The 20107-nt window shown below is 37.7% G+C and overlaps 1 protein-coding gene across 2 annotated transcripts in view; it reads left to right on the top strand.

Annotated features, from left to right (window-relative positions):
• Positions 1-20107, top strand: part of galnt16 (UDP-N-acetyl-alpha-D-galactosamine:polypeptide N-acetylgalactosaminyltransferase 16) — a 43324-nt gene that overhangs the window by 4868 nt on the left and 18349 nt on the right. Inside the window, exons 1-5 of one of the 2 annotated variants that reach the window (XM_044375838.1) lie at positions 3320-4204; positions 6624-6805; positions 8607-8705; positions 8833-8900; positions 15657-15722. In XM_044375838.1, the coding sequence (XP_044231773.1) occupies positions 4175-4204; positions 6624-6805; positions 8607-8705; positions 8833-8900; positions 15657-15722 (445 nt within the window). In that variant the 5' untranslated portion in view covers positions 3320-4174. Of the gene's footprint in view, positions 1-3319; positions 4205-6623; positions 6806-8606; positions 8706-8832; positions 8901-15656; positions 15723-20107 lie in introns of those variants that run through there. The other variant, XM_044375837.1, reaches the window with a different exon arrangement.

The following is a 20107-nucleotide window of genomic DNA, read 5'->3' as shown; positions in this document are numbered from 1 at the left end:
AAGACAGAAAAGATGATGATATTCAGGATGACAAATAACTCTTAAATGAGGTTTTTATAGGAATCATGTAAGGTCTGACCTCTTTAATGGATTTGTCTTAATTTGTTTTTGATATCTTGAAGTTTAATAGAATGAAAATAGATACATGTTGAACATTTTTGTGGTTTCAATTGTTTATTTGCTTGTGTCATAGGAATCCTTGTCAGCTGTTGGTTTGCCAAAAAAGAGAAAGAAAAGTTAAAAACCTGCTAATGGAAGCGTCACACAGTAAAAACATACACACACGGAAAGCAGAACATATGCAAATAGTCAAGTCAAACAAGTTTATTTGTAGAGTGAAATCCCGTACAGAAGCATTCAGAGTGATAAAACAGTAAAAAATCATGTTGGCAGACAACGGAGCAAATATTTAAGATGGGAAGGATTTAGGAATTGTTAACTTCTATTTTCAAAATAAGTGTTTTTAATTAGTCCTAATGATATAGTATATAAACAAAAGTTGATTTTCTGTTTGCTTTTGTTCATGTTTAACTAGTAGAGCCACCAGGTTGCGATTGGAAAATGCGACTGTGTGAACCGCAGTGTGAGGTATGAATAACCAACCTCAGCTCACACTATTAAACAGTATGACATGAAGGAATTTTAAATTACTTACAGCTTCATAATTTCCCTATTTAAAGTGAGTTTTGTATTAGTGGTTTCAACCATAACCCACAAGTCATTAACATTAGTAACAGTGATCGCTTGCTGTGCTTTGCTATTATTCAGCAAAATGAAAAATTTGCAGCACTGAAATGTGTCCAACAAATCAAATAAGGAGATTTTTTTTGCAAGGAGTCAAGAGCTAAATTAATAGTAAAAACATTGGCTACATGTTATTGTATATTATACAATACTGAACAAGAAAATTATGAGGTTATTAACATTTTCTTGTTCAATTTTGCTATTAAATGCAATATAGTGTTAATAAGTGTCATTCAATTATAGTTCTACACATTTACTGATAAGGGGGGGCTTTGATCATAAATATCAAAGCCACATTATTGGTAACAACTTGGTTTGGTGTGAACATTAACATACATGTTGGACTGCCCCTGTGCACACAAACACACGCACACACACACACACACACACACACACATACACACACACACAGCTAATTAAAAGCTAAACAAAACAGAAATATCTTGAGTTTATTCTTAAAACAGACAGGTGCAAACATCAAATAAGCTGACACGCTGTTCCGTACTTCAGGAGCATAATCTCTGAAAATGTACATCTCTGGCAGGCAAATTAGCAAAAACATGTTTTTAAGGGAAGTAACAAACCAGCTGGAATGACGAAAGGAGAAAAAAAGTAGATTCTTGCTTGGCTGACATATAAACAAGTCATAAAAAACTCAAACCAACCATGTCACCACTACATGATACGATATTCTTTATGTCTTCTGTGGGACACCATCATCATCTGTCATTACAGACTGAGAGCCACAGAAGTGCTTCATTTCCAGCCAATCAGGCAGATTTGACATGTATGTGATTTGTTGAGTCTTATAACTCGGCTTGAAAGAGCCAGCTGACGTTGTTCATCCTCCAGATGAGCTTCATATTTAATTCAGTGGACTGTGCAGCGAAGTGCCTTCTGTTATTTCCGTCTTATTATCCTCAGAGTACCATTTTTTGTAGCTTTTAATATTTAGTCATGATGATACTTGTGGATCATCAAGAGATATAAGATACAAGAGACTGGAAGGAGGTCAGAACTATGAATAAGAATTAAACCCCTTTACCATCATGCATTGCTACTTTGTGTGGCTCAGACGACATTTAGGGTCTGGTGGAGCCATTATGACTCATTTAATTGAGTTTACTGTTGATGATGTGAAGCCAAAAGACATGAGGAATGTATCACATCACAGCTTAATGCCTAAAATATGCTTGTCAAACACTTTCCACTTGTTCCTCTCTTTGCCACTTGTTTTAACGGGTTTCTAGTTCATAGAATATCATCTCAGTGCTGTTTGCTCCTGTCAGAACAGATAAAACAGGTAAAATGAATAGTAGCAGGTAAATATAGGTCTATATGTAGCTCTACTAGTGTCCTTTCAAATGAGATGTGGAGAATGCCGACGGACAGGTTAGAATTGTTCTTGTCTAACATGTCTACATTTTCACAAATGATCAATTTCAGATTTGTGCATCTTTGCTCCTAAAGAAATAATTTCCAGCTTTCATAGTCAAACTCAAAAAAAAAATCATAAAATAAGTTTTAGATTCGGTAGCACTGGATCTGATTCTTTTCATGTCAGTAATGGGGTTAGGCAGGGTTGAATAATGTCTTTATTTTTGTTTAACCTGTGTACAGATGACTTGTGCAAGGGGTTCAATAATTGTGACTTGAGTTGTGTTTTGATCATCTGAAAATGAACTATTTTTCTATGCAAAACAGTAATCTGATGATAACTAGATGTAGAGAAGATAGAAAAGTATAATCTACTCTGGTAAAGATTTTACAGATGATTTAATGAATGATATAGGTGTACACTATATCGTGTCAATGTTATAGTAAATTATCAGCACGGGCCATGCAGTCATCTATGATGACAGTTTGTAAAAAAGTAGTGTGCTGTGACTTACTATCAGTTATAATGATGCCATAAGGATGTTGTTGTAGTCACATGAGGACCTAATGTATAAATATATGTGCAGATTTGATGAGGTAGAGGACAATTCAACTGATGCATTGGTTGATCTGACCAAAGCTGCACAGGAAATGTGGCAACACTATTATTCAGTTGATTTTGTTTCATTAAAACGAATTAAATTGAATAAAGAAAGGAATGATAATATAACTATATTGCTAATTCATTTTGTTAGTATAGTTGCTCTCCTAAAAAAAAAGGTAATAAAGTGCAAGAGTAAATGCAACGTAAACAAAGATGTATATTTTTTGATTTTAAAAAGGAAATTAACAATTATAATTATTAATCACTACAGGTTAGCTTTTCCTTATGTGTCAAATTTCTAATGCAGATTCAGACACTGACTGCTAAACCAGCACAGTGTGTAAGTGAGTAAGTAAACTTTATTTCTGTAGCACCTTTCAAGAGTTACTAAGTTCACCACAGATGCAAATAAAATACCAAACAATTTTATGGGATCACCAAACATAGAAAAAGTAAGCCACAATATACAAAGAACAACAAAAAATCATTGATGTTATTTAAAAAGTTACAAAAATACCATGTTATACGGGTGGGTTTTAAAGGTTTTGCGTACCTGTCAGTTTAAGGGTGTTGCATTATGGGTAGTCTGTAGCTATGCCATAGCTAGGCTAGCTAGTTTCTACCTTTTATATTAGCTTTCCATTTACCTTACTTTTTACAACATTCATCCATGGTTTCTACCTGTTCTCATCGCTATAGTAGGATTTCTATGCACAAACAGAGAGTATAAGTTTTTGTTAATCGCCACAAAAGTGTCTAAAAAGTTCAGGTTGAAGGGCAGAAGCTAACAAATCTGCTAGCTTGATTTTTTATGTTTGCTTCCACTTAGTGAAAAACAGTAGTTACCTGGATGTAACTCCAGTTCTATGAGCACATGTGTAGCCCTGTAACAGGCTTTGCTATTGCTTCACCTGAGTATGTACGACATAGAATCATTTTGTTCAGGGATGAAGTTTTCTCAATCTTCGCACCACAGAAATGGTCATTTAGTGTTTTTTTTTATTGTACCAGATACCAGAAGAAAAACCTGCAGTGTTCACATTATTCCAATGAGTTTGGTATTAGTGGCAGCTTGTTAACAAGTGAAAGTGGATACAAACAAATGATGAATATTTCCATTTAAATTAGCTGAATTGATTCCATTAGTGTTAATATTAGATTTTGTTTTAATGTAAGTGCCAGCGATGGTGGCTTTATAGCCATTTGTTTGTTGACACTTTGCCAAATGGAATATACATCATAGCTGTCAGATTTCCCCAACAAGAACCTTTATGTCCACTCGGCTGCTCGTAATTACAATCTGAACATGATGTGAATGAGCCATTAATTAAAAACCACCGTCTTTGAAGGTATTACGGTGATACCAGTGTTAATTGTGCGCTGCGGACATGTTTGTGTGTGAATCCTTGAAGCTTTCAGGGTCACGCTGCTCTTTGGAAGAGCCTGAAAATGAGGTCACTCTCACCTCGACCCGGCATGGTGAGGAGCTTTTTTCTAAATCCTCTAACTACACCGACCTTTAACAAAGCCTCGTCCTTCCTCTCCTTTCCCTCCATTCTTCCATCTGTCCATTCTGCTGTTGCTCCTCTATGATGAAGGCTGCTCTCATTCGTCTTTATGTATTCATCGGCTGTTTTAACCTCCCACTCACCCGTCCCAGGCTGCCAGCAAGTGTGAAAGCTCCTTGTGGAGAAAATCCATTAATTACTGAGGATTTATAGACTGTGCATTTTGATTTGATGAGTGGCCAGCCTATTTTGCCCTGTTAGCACTACACACTGACCTGAATAAGAAAATAGCATTTACATTTTAATCATTTTGGCTGATAGTTTTCTTCATTTTAAATCGAGTGCAATAGAAAAACAGTTCTTAGTTCTTGGGTGTCCAGTGTTACAGTTTGCATTGCAGACTGAACATAGAGGTGGAACAGTTAGTTGGTTAATTGATTAAAATAAACTTAATCAAATGATCATTTTTTAACCGTTTAAATCATTCCTCAAGCGAAAATGCCAAACATTTGCTCGTGTCAGTTTCTCAAATGTTATAGCTTCTAAGTTTTATATGATATGCTGAATATCTTTGTTGAGTTCATTCTTGACCTTTAAAAATTTGTTTGACAAAAAAAAATGTTTACTCAAAGGTCCACTTAATAGCTTTTTTTTCTGTAGAGGATGGAGTTTGCTCAGTTGAATTATCATCAGGACGTCACCATGGGCTTTCAGAAAAGCTGATCGACATTTCTATAATAATAATAATGATAATAATAATAATAATAATGATAATAATGATAATAATAATACATTCAAGTTGTACCCCACTTTTCATTCGTGAGTGAATAGTGAAACTCAAAGTGCTACAGTATTAATAACATAAAACAAGTGAAGAATAAGTGAAAGTGGATACAAGTGGATACATATGTTCTATGTATTAATAACATAGAACACACAGATGAAAAAGCCTTCCTGAATAGAGAGTATTTCAGGTCTCAGATGGTCAGGAAGGCTGTCCCACAAGCGTGGCGCAGCAGAGCAGAAGGCTTGATCCCCCCCATTGTGCTGAGCTTAGTGCAGGGGGTCTGGAGAGGAAGCGCCTGAGATCCTAATAAAATATACAGTATAAGTATCTTCTAAAAATATCCAGTATAAGTATCTTTTTGGGGCATTTGTATGCCTTTATTACAGACAGCAGAGAGATTACAGGCAGAACAGCTACCCAGGGAGGCCAGGCTGTGTTCACTTTGTCATACAGGAGAGATTGAGACAGAATCTCACGTCCTACTATATTGTGAGAAATATTAAGATTTGAAAAAATAAATAATATATATCCCAAGTGTATCCATCTCCCCGATCCTCAGAGGCTGTCCTGTCTACGTGGGGAGAAAAGTCAGTGTGCAGCTGCAGAATATGTTAACTACTGTCATACACTAAGAGAAACAAGCTGTATAGGAAATGTTTGAGTGATAACATCTGTCAAAAAATGAATGCCTTTTATTATATTCTATTTGATATGATTGTTTTCGGTCCTGCTTTGGCAATATAAGTTTCTGGTCTGTTGTGCTACTAAAGCTTATTTGAATTTGAATTTGAGATGCAACAAAGGTCCCCAGCCAGACCAGAAGTCCTCAACATGCTCAGAAATATGTCAATTTTACCATCTGCAGTTTCATAACAACAGCAAACTGAATTTGCTGACGATGGAGATTTGATTGAAAGTCCCAGAACAGCAACATGGACCTTGTAGTTGTTTTGTCAACTTCTGTTTCCAAGGTCAAGAATCAACCTTGATTTCTAAAGTATAAACCTCAGCTGCAGAGAACATGTAACACATCACTTTTGATTAAAAATTTCCACTTCACTCAAAGTTTTAATTGGTCTTTTATGCCTTGAGAAAGACTTCTGACCTGCAGGTGCATGAAATCCATTCAAATCCAACTGTGGAATTTAAAAACTTAACTACTGCCTGTTTTTTTTTTTTTTTTTTTTTTCCCTGAACCACTTATTAAGATAGACAGTAAAAAGCAACATACCAAAGATTCCCATTATGAGGATGTGTATGAGCATGAGTTGTTCAGGCATTTCTCAGAAATAATAGATGTGGCAGAAGAAACAGTTTGTTGACAGAAGCGATACCACTGACAGAGCCGAGTGTTGACACCAAAAACAACTCGGGCTGCTGTGTTTGCCCCTCTGTGTGTTTACATGAGCGACAGAAAGAGGGTTCGTGTGTTTGTGTTTAATTTAAATCCCACAACATTTTGAGTTATTCATGCTCACTTTGGTATATTTAAATCGACTTTTGTTATCATTTATTTTCTACTTCTGGAGTTCTTGCCTCCAGCTGATCCCTGTCTGTGTGACTGATGTGATCATTTAAACACACCTTGTTGTGTCCTCTGCAGGTGACCCAGCCCCCGCGGGTGGAGCAGCAGGGTCAGCTGCTGGGCGGCTTCGATGAGAAAGCCTACCTGGCAGGGAAACAGCTGAAGCCGGGCGACGACCCGTACAGAGAGCACGCCTTCAACCTGCAGGAGAGCGACCGGCTGGGCAGCGAGCGAGCCATCAGAGACACCCGACACTACAGGTGAGCATGGTTCACGTCTCAGCCCAGGTGCTGTCTGTCCGCTTTGATCTGCTCAACGAGATCAAGGACTAATCTTTCTTAAGCTGCACATGGATTCAGAGTTGTGTAGAGAAATCTGTCTCGTACACTTACAGGCAGTAAGAGGGTCAACTAAGATGATTTTATTGGAATGTCTTTCACTGATCTGAACATCCTGACTGCTGAGTTCAGTCCAGACTTTATCCCTCAGACAAAATAATATATAACACTCCCTTTGAGACCAGGATGCAGACACCACGTGGCTTATAATGAAGACCTGTTATAAAATTGTGAATGAATGAAATTAAATGAATGAAATTACACCCTTATTGGAAAATTGTTATGATGAAAAATACGTTTTAGGATCTATTTTACAGTGGTTTTGACCACAGCAGTAGCTCTGTTTGTTTAGTTTATTCTGGAAAAAAAAAAAATCTCAAAACAAGGTTCAACTTACTCGTTGTTTCCAAGGCTTTCAACCACATCTTGAGGCCTTCCTCGGTGGATGGAGACACTCCAAGTGAATCAGACCTTGTGTTAAGAATGTTTTTCAAACTGCGGCTTCCAAGGTGAAGAATAAACCTTCAAGCTCAAATATTTTATGTTTTTTTTGGCTGGTGGCCTTGTATTTGGTGGAATCCATACCTAAAAACGATTTTCATTGAAAAAAAAACTATATCAAGACTTAGAGACTCATTGAAAACCTTTTTTACTCTGTGTGCAGTACAGCGTGTCCATCTTGTCCTTGTTGGTTATAGTTTCAACTTGTTCTTCTTTGCTGATGCAGTTTTTTCTGTGTTCTGTGATTTTCTAAACTGTCCCTCTCTCCCAATTATAGAACCATTTTGTCACATTTTTACCTTCAAAAACCCACATATGAAAGACTGCACTGCCTCTTTTATATCTGGTAAAGGCTGCGAACATTTATTTTTATTTAACCTGTATTTATACAGGGTAGGTTGGCTCTTTTACAGCAGCAACCATTTAACAGTTGAACTGAGAAATAAAACAACAGGGACAGACATAAGTGAGTCATAAACAGAACAGAATAATAGGCACTAAAGAAGGTACAAGCTCAGTTAAAGCATTGTTTTCTCTTGTTATTTTCACAGGAATGGTCTTATTATTCTATGAACAAAAATCATCATAATAATTTGAAAGGTTCCTGTAATCACAAATAAATCTAAACATAGTGGTTTTAATCACAGTATCCTTTTTAACAAGGTGTTTTTATGTTAAGATTCCAGTTTTACCTCTTTTCATAGAATTTGCTGCTACAGTTTTATTTAAAGGAGTAAATTTGGCATACATTTTTTTTAAAAAAGGACAAAGAATGTCTCATCAATATTAACCTAATAATAATGTCACCTAAATCCTAAATTTGTTTCAACAAAGCATTTATAGTGGGCAGTTTTTCTGCTCTAAAGAACCTAAAATGGCTTCGAATAATAGAATCAGTGGTGTGTGATATTTCTTCTTCGTGTCTTCTGACCTGGACTTAAGGCTCCCAGCAACAGGTAATGAATTAAAAGCAGTGGGTCAGAAATCTGTGCAATTGTTGCCTGGCAACCAGATATTTCCATGTCTCTACGGCAACAATGCCGAGGTGACTCCGCAGGGCACCGCTGCTAATGACAGCTGCCCAAATTGACGCCCAGTATGTGTGTGTGTGTAATCCCTCAGTGACTGTGGATATTTCTATCGCCGTGTGTGAAGTGATTTAACATATGCATGAGTTAAGCTGCTCACTCCCACTGTTGTAATATACTTCCTTCCTCTGCAGGTGTGCATCTCTGAATTATGACACCGACCTTCCCTCCACGAGTATCATCATCACTTTCCACAATGAGGCTCGCTCTACTCTCCTGCGCACCATAAAAAGGTAAACGAGGTCACATACAAATTACCTGATTAGACAAGAACAATGTCATTAACTTTTTTATTTTTTTTTTTGTGGTTTGCTCTGTGGTCTTTCATCTCGCTCTCATTTCTTTCTCCCTCTCTCTCAGTGTCCTGATGCGGAGTCCTCCAGCTCTGATTCAAGAGCTGATCCTGATAGATGACTTCAGCTCTGATCGTGAGTTTCTGCTTTTTAACTGCTGCTGGACGTTAATGTCCTCTGTATTTAGGAGGAATTTAGGAAAGTGGAGGTTTTAACCCGAGGAGAAGTTTATATATCTACAATAAAGCCCCTTTCACACTGGACAGAAAACTCTCTAACACCCACTAACATCTGACTTTTGTCTTCAGTGTGAAAGGGTATAAACAGCATTCATACCCGAGTCAAATGACTCCGCAGTAGTCACCGATATTTATCGGCTCCAGCTCTGATCGCCAGTGATGTAAACTTGACACTTGGGTGGATACTCTAATTTTCGCCCTTTTCTAGCTGCTCTTTCATCTGTTCCTATCTGTGCATGTCAACGACACTAAAAACAATTTTATTTGCGGATGATACAAATTTACTCTGCTGTGGGGAAAACTTGGAACAACTTAAATATGTGCAACTTGCAATGCTAATGTAGAACAGTTCAAGGGGACATAACATGCTTTTTGTGATTTTCTGTTACTGTTATAATGTCGGATGTTTATGTTAAACTTGAGGTGAGCGTATGTAAAAATGCTCTGAACCCTCTCTGTTCAATATTACCTGTACTTCCTCATGATGACATCAGATTGTTTGCATGTGCCCACAAATATAAGATAAGTAAGGTTTTTTTTTTTAACTGTAAATCATGTTCAAGATATTCCAGTAAAGCTCCAGATTAAAAATATAGACCTGGAAATGTGCAGAAAATAGCCTACTGGTTAAGACACATACTACATTATCACACCATCCGTGGTTCGATTCTGGCAACAGGCCTGTTGTTGCATGTCGTTTCCCATCTCCCCCACTCTCTACACTGTTGCTATGTAAAATGCCTGTATTACATCTATGAAAAAACATTTTAAGAGGGAGGGTTGCACTGAGAGAATACGGACAGGCTGAATTGTAGGAAAATGTAGGGGAACGATTATGTGAGGAGACAGGAGTGGTTTCAGAGATGTATCACACTGACATGTGATATTGCAGAAAATCAGAAACTGAATCGGGGGTGAGAGCTTCCTGAGGATTTAATCACATTTAATGTAACTGATCAGTGATGCTGCTGAGAAACAGGATCAGCAACAGCAACAGCAGAAACGAGCTGGAGCTGCTATCACCATGAGAAACTGCTGATTTTTATCTAAAAGCCAATTACTGGTTTAATTAACATTGACATTTAAAAAATGAGGAGTTGAATAAGTTAATAGCATCATGAATAGCGGGGTGGTAAATAAAAATAAAAGAAGGGAACAAATAGGAAGGGTGATGGATGCTTCAGAGCTCTGTGCCTTAATATATTCCTTTTTACTCTCCGGGTCTAAAAGACCATCTTAACTCTCAGAAAATTTGATATACTGTAATTGAAGCGGTCCATAAAAGGTTGCAAAATTTTGTAAAATTTCTCCTCTTGTTTTTTTCAGAGACAATTTAATTTTCTCTGGTTCCAAGTGTTTCATTATATCCGTCATTAGATTTGAGTGTGTCGGTGCAGTTCTCTGTTTCCAATTGAGTACGATCACTCTCGTGCCAGTAGGCTGAAAGATGATACCATATTATGTTCCACGCTGTTTTTTACTATGTTAGAGTCTATAACTCCTATAATCAAGGCATCTAAGTCAATAGGTCTATATGAAATTCTTGATAGGGTCTGCAAAATATTGCTACAATAATTTAATATCCTCGAGCATCTCCAGAACATATGAGCTAACGATGGCGGTGCAAGCTCGCAGTGGTCGCACGATGGATTTATTTCTGGAAATATCTTACTGAGCTTTTGTTTAAACCAACATAAACAATGTATTATCTTGAATTGTTGGGGGCCATGTCTTGCACAAACTGAAGAGCTATGGATCTGTTCTAGGGCTGTCTGCCACTGCTCCTTCGCAACCTCTTTACCTCGGTCGTCCTGCCAAACTGATTTCAATTGTTGCATAGTTGTTGTACATGTGAAGCGAGACAGCTTCTCATATATATTTGATATACTCCTTTACTGTGAGGATCTCAGGAAAGTATCAATTCCATTTAAAACTGATTTGGGGAATTTTTTTGTACCTGTTCAAATGATGGAAATACCTTATCAAACCAGTTATCAAATACTGTATTGTTAAATGAGGTTGCAAAAGAACGATTTTCATTTAGAGGGCTTTGGAGAGAACCAGCCTGCCATTCATGAAATTTTCCGACCTGAGACCAGATCTCAAGTGTATGAGAGACTACTGGATTGTCTTGTGGTTCAGGGCATACAGCGGGCAGAGCTGAGAATAGCAAAGCTGAAAGAGAAGAGGGGGAACAACATGCCCTTTCTATGTTTAGCCATAATGGAGGTTGTTTGTGCAGTCAGTAGGCCATTGTCCTTATATTACTCGCCCAATATTAAAGCTGGCAACCCCATTCCTCCTGCTGACTCTGTAAAAGTGCCTTCTTTATTCTGGCTATTTTTAACACAGATAATTTTATCCATGTTGTGAAAAAAAAACATTTTTTGACATATAATGGAATTCATTGATATAAAAATAGGATGGTCATTGTAATATAAGGTGATATAAGGAAATGGGGCCGTCTCTGCAAATCTTGCTTTGTTTGTTCGAATAGTTTTAAAAAGTTCTCCTTGTAAAGATCTGCAAATGTGTTAGTGACATCGACTCCTAAGTATTTAAACTGGGTCGAAACTTTAAAAGGCAAAGTTTCAAAAGATTGTTGATCAGCTAGAACATTAATTGGGAACAATATAGTTTTATATTGAGTTCATATCCTGATATTCGTCTAAATGTACTTAAAACAGAAACTATCACGAGGAGTGACTTAGAAGGGTTGGAAATATGTAATAATCTGGGTTATTTTTTTATGTAACTGACCAGGACTGTGGAATGAGAGCATAACCACATTTTAGTAATTACTCCTATTTGTCAGCATTAGGCGGAAGAATTATGAGCTCATGCTTTACACTCTCCACAGCGCTTCTGTAATCACCACCACCTGCGTCTCCTGTCTGTGAGATCAGCACGGCGACCTACATTCACTGTGTACTAACACACACACACACACACAGACACACTCAGAGGTGTCGGAGCTGGCCAGACATCTAAACATGAGTGTCTCAACGCAGTAGCAGCGGGAGCTCTATTAGCTCTTTAAAGCCTTGTTTATTCTCCCTCTGTAGCTGCCAGTCTACCTGCACCCACGTACTGGCAGAACCAACAGGGTTTGGGAACAGTTTGGTAACTGTCTGTTTCTGCTCAGGTGTCCTTGAGCAGGATGTTTAATCTCCCCCGTTTAAGGAATTCAGTATTAATAAACCATTCCAGGGCTACTGATTAACCGATTAGTAGATTGTCAGAAAGTTAACTATTATGATAATCAAATAATCATTCTTGTTATTTTTTAAAGGGGACATGCTTTTTCTGATTTTCAGTTCTGATGTTGGATAGTTAAACATGGTCAAAGTTTCAAAACTTGAGGTGAACATGTAAAAATGCTCCCTCAAATTCAAAAGCCAGGACTTGCAAAGTTACCTCTATTCCCCATGACCACACACGGCCACCGTAGCCTTTGTTGCTAAGGTTGTTCACGTTGTCAACTTGCATATTTTTTGATGTATTTGATAAGTTTCCATTTTGAGTAAAGAACGAGAAAAATAAGTGAAATCCTACTACTACTGTTTGTTTACATGGCCTCCGAAACCGTTGGAAGCTGACCAATCAGAACAGAGTGGGCTCATCGGGAGGGGGGCTTTAAAGAGACAGGGGCTAAAACGGCCTGTTTCAGACAGAGGCTGAACTGAGGGGCTGCATAAAGGGCCAGTATAAGATGAATAAGGAGTTTTTTGAACTGTAAGTCATGCAAAGATATTCCAGTAGAGCCCCAGAACATGAGCATAGATCCAGAAATGTGCATCATATGTCCTCTTTAAGCAAAAAGGCCAAACATATGCAGGTGGCAGCTTCTCAAATTTAAGGATTTGAAGGTTTTCTATGTTAAACATGATAGTAAACTGAATATCTTTGAATTTTGGGTGGTTGATTGGATATTTAGACAAATCAAGACATCTAAAAATGTCACCTTGAGCTTTGATTTGACGGGGCAATGACTGTTGATTAATCGGTTTGTCTACAGACAGTATCCGACAGATCAATTGATAATGAAAATAATTAGTTAGTTTTAGCCCTAATTTTCTGTACAGTCTGGTTACAGTTTGTGGCCTTTAGTTTTGACTCCGTCTGTCTGTGCACCAATAAAACGCCCCTTTATCCGACTATTTAGTTTCCTCCTTCCCTCTCTGCGGTATCCCTGTGTTGCCTCTTTCTAACGCTGAGTTTAATTAAAAGTCTCAACAATCCCTACTAAGAGAAGGAAATTAAACTGCTGTTGAGTTGCGTTTTAAAGGCGGGAGGTCAGTCATGTTCTTTTAAACCACAAAGTGCTACATGATGTTAAACACACACAGAGTGGTGCGTGCTTCAGTTAAACACACTCAGAGTGGTGCGTGCTTCAGTACGGGTTCTGCTAAATTAAACACATTGTAAAACTTCTCTCCAACGGCATCATCATTGCCTTCATCAGGATGGTAACTGAAGGGGTTTTTTGGACTCATTATGTTCAGTCTATCAATTAGTCATATACGTCTAAGATAAAGTATTATTTTTAAGTCACATGACTTAGTGAAGAGAAGAGACTCTTAGACGAGTATTGATCGAAACCTGAAACAACCTCAGTTACCGCCCTGATGAAGGCAAAAGAGGCAAAATAAATTGGGTAATAAAGCGTTGCATGTTGGAGAAGATTAATGTTTAAACGAACACGGATCCCCACGCTGCCAGAAGTGGACAAATATCACTGTTACTAAATTATATTCTTTAAAAAGGACCTTTGAGTATGGCTGGTTTTTAAATCATTTAGCATCCTGATGCAGGACTGTGAGAGCAGCCACACTTTCCTACTTTCAGCCTCTATCTATCTAAGTCCCCTTCTGTGTTGAAGATTAAAAAAAAGTACAGCTAGTGTTGCAAAAAGGCTCAATTCATTCATGTGATATCATAGTGGTTTTGCCAGCTTTGGATTTAAATTTGTTTCTTAGATTTTTTTATTATTCTATTTTTTATTTTCAAATAACTTGCAACAACAAAAAAACTACCCGACAACACAGATCTTTCACAAACGCTTAATTTAGATTTATGACAGGGCTAAGTATGTCCAAAGTGCAGGTGAAGGTTCAGTCAGTCAGCTGAGGCAGCGAGAGTGTGAGCTGATTGGTCGGTTGATGTGATCTGGCAGGCAGACGGCTGGAGGTGGAGGTGGGGGCGCAGCAGAGGGGAGGGATCGTCCTATCCGAGCCTAATCCTGTTAAGGCTCGCTTTAATCATAAGGGCACTGTCCTCAATCAAGGACAGTGATCTTTACTGCGAGTACAGACGACAGCATGTGACTCCAATAGTGTCGAGACGAAAATAAACTCCGGTTAACACATGTGCCAATGTGCTGTTTTTGTTTGTATACAAGAAATTAACAGGAAACTAACAGGAAATTCATCATATCCACAGTTTGGATCCCTAATGCTAATATTTAACTTGGAAAAATCACAAATGAATATACTTTTCATGTATTTATCATTATATATTTGTTATTGAGTTGTTGATGTAGCTGTTCTTTAGTTTTCATCAGCTGGGAATTGCTCTTATATTTACAATTTTCATTTTATTCTGGGACAAAAAAATGTGTTTTTTTAATTATACTTCATTTTGTTTTGTTTTTTTCTGTGTGAACATACTACATATTTAAAACATGGGTAGAAGTAATGCCTAGTATGTGACTGCATGCATGCGTGTGCTTTCACACACACAACCATACACACAATCTGGCTAAAAGTATACAACATCTGCTTAGTGGGTGTGATCTATGACTTTCTGCTCTTCTTCCCTGCGTGGTTAAAGCCCCCTCCTCTTCACACACACACACACACACACACACACCAGCTGTCCCCTCTTTAGATGCACCACTAAAGCACTAATACACTCCCGCTCTCACACACACGTCCCCTGTGATGTGACAGCTTAAAACTAAACAAACAGGTTTGTACACACAGCAAATTTAATCAAGGAGGATTACAACTTGTCATGCTTGTGTCTGTCAACATAAAGGACTTGTCGCCGTTGACAGGGGGTCTGCTTGACCTACCCACAATCCCTCAGCAAGATCACACTCACTCTTTGCTCTAATGCTAATCCTCTCAAGGGTGTGTGTTTGCGTACCTGTGTTTGCATGTCGTTAGTAATGTCCATACGCATCAACAGAAGGTCTGAGCCAGATATTGCTCATGTAGAAAAAGGGAGGGGATGATGGGAATGAGCTGCTCGCTGGATTTGTTTATGGAAAAAGGATTTTGAATTTAATTATCCAGTGAAATGTAGCTCTTTTGTTTGAGCGCTCAGCCCCTCCGAACTGTGTGCTTTTCTCGTGTTTATGTGTTTCTGATTATTTGCAGGACTGTGATGGAGCTCTGATGGATGTTGTGTTTGAATGTGTCATATTATACTGTAGTCTAAGTATCTTTATCAGTAGGCATGACGACGTGTTTACCGAGGGTGTGTATCTGTAACTATGTTCCTGCGTGACTGTTACATACGATGTAGGTGTAGCGGTGTGGTGTGTGAGCGACGGAGTGTGAGGTGAGGCGATGAGAAAGGCATGTCTAACTCAGTGTGTGTTCTGCTTCCACCATAACATCCCATCTCCTCTGCTCTCCTCCTCCAGCTGAGGACTGCCAGCTGCTCTCTCAGATCCCCAAAGTGCGCTGCCTGAGGAACGGCAGGAGAGAGGGTGAGTGTGGGAGGACGGTGGGGAGGGGGGGGTGGAGAAGGGATGGGGGGGGAAGGTACCGAGGATGCAAAGTGGCTTAATGGAAAAGAGTCCAGGCTTAAAGATGCTGCATGTACATAAAGGCATAACTGTCACTTGGTATCGTAAATAAAGAAAAAAATGAAAGGATAAGGCTGGTGATTAAATCTCATGTGCAGAGTCAAACAAACAATGAACTAATCCTACTTATAAGTACTGTTTGTATATCCAAAGCCTGATATATCTTATTCCTCTGTGTCTTAGACCTCCGTTGTTGTCCAAAAACTATTAAAAACATGTCAGTGAGCCATACTATTCCACTGGGTGACATGTTCCTTCACCACAGAGATTATGGGTACGGTAGTTTGTTTAGAAATGGCTCTAAAGAATAATAACAGTGATTTCAGTCTCCAGAGAGTAGTTCCGTATAAGGCAGATGCCACTGAGCATGTGCAGGAACACGGTTCCGTTTACAGAGCTTCACTAGCTTGTTGTGCTATATTTCACAGCCTCTTGACTTTGTACTACATTGTAAATTTCTCAAAGAACTTTGATACAAAGTCAAGAGGTTGTGATATGTAACCTTACACAGAACTGCTCTCTGGAGACCGAAAATGTGATCGCTGTTTATAAACAAAAGTGAAGGAACATTTCACCCAGTGGATCGGTGTGGCTCCCTGATATGTTTTTAATAGTTTTTGGACAACAACAGAGTTCTACAGCACAGAGAAATAAGATATATCAGGGTTTGGATACACACACGATACTTGTAAGTAGAATGGATTCATTGTTGGTTTGGCTCCGCACATAAGATTTGTTGACAACTAAAACAAATATATAAAGTCGCCAGTCTTATCCATGAGAAAAAAAAGACATGGCAAGTTTATTTGCACAGCAGCTTTTAAATACAGAGGCGATTCAAATTGCTTTGCATGACAACTAAATGCATTAGCACATCATTTAACAACAAAGAGGAAAATAAAAGAAATAAAGAAAATTTAAAGAAAATTAACACGAAATATAGTTTTAGTGCAGTTCAATGCAGTAGTAAGTTGCTCCAAATTGCATCAAACAAAACTTTTCGGTAACCTGAGCTGCAGGTAACAATCACTTTCAATTACGATTAATTACTTTTTTCATTCATCTGTTAATTATTAAGTCCATGAAACATGAAAAAAATAGTGGATAATCTCAATTTCTAAGAGCCTAAGGTGACATCTTCAAACAGCAAGGAGGTATGTCTGAACAAAACATAAAAAATATCTATTTACAAATAAAAGAAAACATAAAAAAGAAGCAAATCATCCTATTTTACAAGCTGTGACCAGAGAATGTTTGGTAGTCTTGTTTAATGAATGATTTTTAATTGATTTAATTGATCAAAAACTATTTTTGTAATCTGTCAATCAATTAACTGACTAATGATTTCAGCAGTACATCAACATCAGCTAAATTGTGTATATGTATCATAGCTTTAATGAACACAAAACAACAATAGTGTGCAGAAACAGGAAGTATACATATTCCGACAGTATTTCTATCAAGAATAGGATCCATAAAGTACATCCGGATTTGTTACTTCCTGTTCACAAGTATAAACACCTGACACGAGAAATTCATTTGGACAAACAGTCAACTCTACATTCTCATAAAGTCTGTGACATTTTATTCTTTGTTTTTCTTATTAAAATCACAAACTGTAGCAAAACATGCACGTATTGTCTGAGGCATCACCCGCAGGTTTCTGAATTGAATTAACTTAATCTCTGAATGAGATTAAATCTACGACCTACAAAACAAGAAAGTTCAGCCAAACTAAAAGCCAAAGGACCCAGTGTTACTCATTTGTTTGGATATCTAACAATAATCCCACTCAGGTTGCAGCCTGTGTTGCTGCTCTACCTTGCAAACTAAAGACTTTGTTTGGGCTTATGAACCACATGCTGACAAAACATAAGCATCTTGGATTCAGGCCAGCGGTTCCCAACTGGCAGCCGTGGTACACCAGCCAGGAGTGAGCTCAAGTCTGCTTTAAAATAGTCTCCAAATCCACATCACGGAATGAAACATCAGGTTTAATCTGCATTTTATGTTTACTGTTCTGTATAGTAAAAATGCACAAGAATAACTAATGTTGTGTTTTAACAAAACACATAAAAGAGAAAATTAGAGAAAAAAGATAAGAGGGAGAAGAGAAAAATATTTTTTTTTACTTTAAACCGATTTTAATGGTTTCACACTTTCATGCATTGTTGACTTTCTCTCCTTTTATGCGTCAAACTGATGCCTCAGGTCATGAAGCACTGGGGAATTAAATGTTCCCAAAGTTAAGACACACACACACACATGGAGAGGCAGGCTTCTGTTGTTGATGGAAGAGAAATGTGGAATAGCCTGACAATAATTATCTGAAATGTAAGTTATGTAAATTTTCTCAAGAAACATCTTAAGACTCTCCCTTATTAAATGACTTGTGTCTGCTTATTTTTTTAGCCACGTCAGCTGCATGACTTTAGGGATGTTGGTCAGGTGGTCCACCACTGTGGCCCATACTCATACTGAGCCACTGTGTAGACGTTCATAGTACCCAGACGATGAATCCTAGATGATTCTCTGACTTTTCATCTAGCACCACTTGCAGGTCAAAGTTTTCACTTATTCAGTGAAATATCTCAACATGTGGAGAATGGATCGGCACAAAATTTAGTACAGACCTTCATGGTTCTCAGAGGATTAAACCATCTGACTTCGATGATCCCTTTCGATGACATTCTCATCATCCTCAACTGTACTTCATCTTTCGTGCTAAATAGCAAATGTTAGATGGTAAGATGGTAAACGTTATGTATATATCTATGGCTAAACATGATAAACATTTTACCTGCTACACATCAACATGGTTACATCGTTTTGAGTATTTTAGCATGCTGATGCTCACATTCAGCTCAGTGCATCACTGTGCAGCTAAATACAGCCTCAAAGAGCCGCTAGCATGGCTAAACGTTAAATCTATTTTTATTCAGGTTTTACTGTTTTAAACTGTTTTTAAATGTTTTACATTGTTTTGTGATTCTATGTAAAATACATTAGGCTGAATTTTATGTATGAAAGCTTGTCTACAAATACAGTTTATTATTATTACTGTGTGTAAGATGAAGAATACATTTAGGATTAGGGTTCATTTTTGCTTTAAGGTCAGTTTTGACCAATTATGTGATCAGAGTGGCACATGAACCACTGGTGGGCAAAAATGCATGGAAGTGTGGTTTTGGCTCATATCTCGGATTAAGTAAAGGGTTTAGAAAAAGGCGCTTTAGCCCCAGGAGTTTTATGTGACAATTCAAGAATGGTGTGTGTAGCAATTCATCAAGCCTTTTTGTGTTTTGCATAAACAATGTACTACTTTACTACTCAACAGCATTAAGCAACGCTGAGCTAGGCTTCTTCATATTAACTTAAATTGTTCAATTGTGTTTATTCTGTCTAACTTCATGTATATGTGCATATTGTTTAAGGATCTCAGAGGCAGAACTGCATCTGTCATGTAACAAAATACATCTCTGAGGATTTTGTTTAAAAAAAGACAGAAATATTCTACCACTCTGTATTTCTTGCATAAATAAATACATTTTGCTGATGCTATGAGCTGTTCAAGTGGGACAGAAAAAAAAAAATGCTGAAATTCATCCTCTAAATTTATCTGTGTAACATGACCTCTTCTTCAAGCACCTGTTTAAATATAGATAAACTAACAGTTACAAATAATCAGCTGAAAGTTATACTCCAGGGCTGCTTTTGTACTCTTTTAAAAAAGCACAATTCGCTTGTTCAACTTTTTGTGCACGTTGGCGTTATTTTAATGATCTTTGACTTTGAAAACAAAACTCTTCAGATGATGATGAGATACATCTTCTTAATTAACTGTAGATTCTTTAGAGAACAAAGACAAAAGAAAAGACAATTAACCTCCTCCACAGATCCCTGAGTTAAATGCAAATTACTAAGATTGTAGACAAACTTCTGATGAGGAAAGACACCTTTATTGCCATCACTCCTCTGCTTATAGCGATGTTCTTAAATTGGTCTCCTTTAAAATAGATTTTACCCTCAGCTCTAAATTAACATCTTTTTTTTCTTTTTTAGCAAGCGATTTAAAGTGGTTGCTGGGGCAAAAAAGCATGGATGCACTCTGGTATCTTCTTCAGACTAATCCAATTTAACGGTTTCATTTCAGAGGGCTGTATGTTCTGTAGAAGCTTTACCAGCTAAAAGTCAAATGTAAATATCCCCAAAACACAGATTATTCCTTAAAAAAACGAATTATTTAAAGAGCAAAGGTCTTCAATTTGCTCTGACCTTGAAAGGAA

Source organism: Thunnus albacares, chromosome 15 (assembly GCF_914725855.1).
Source record: "Thunnus albacares chromosome 15, fThuAlb1.1, whole genome shotgun sequence".
In the NCBI taxonomy this organism is placed as follows: Eukaryota; Metazoa; Chordata; class Actinopteri; order Scombriformes; family Scombridae; genus Thunnus; species Thunnus albacares.
This window is presented reverse-complemented; position numbering and strand designations above follow the sequence as displayed.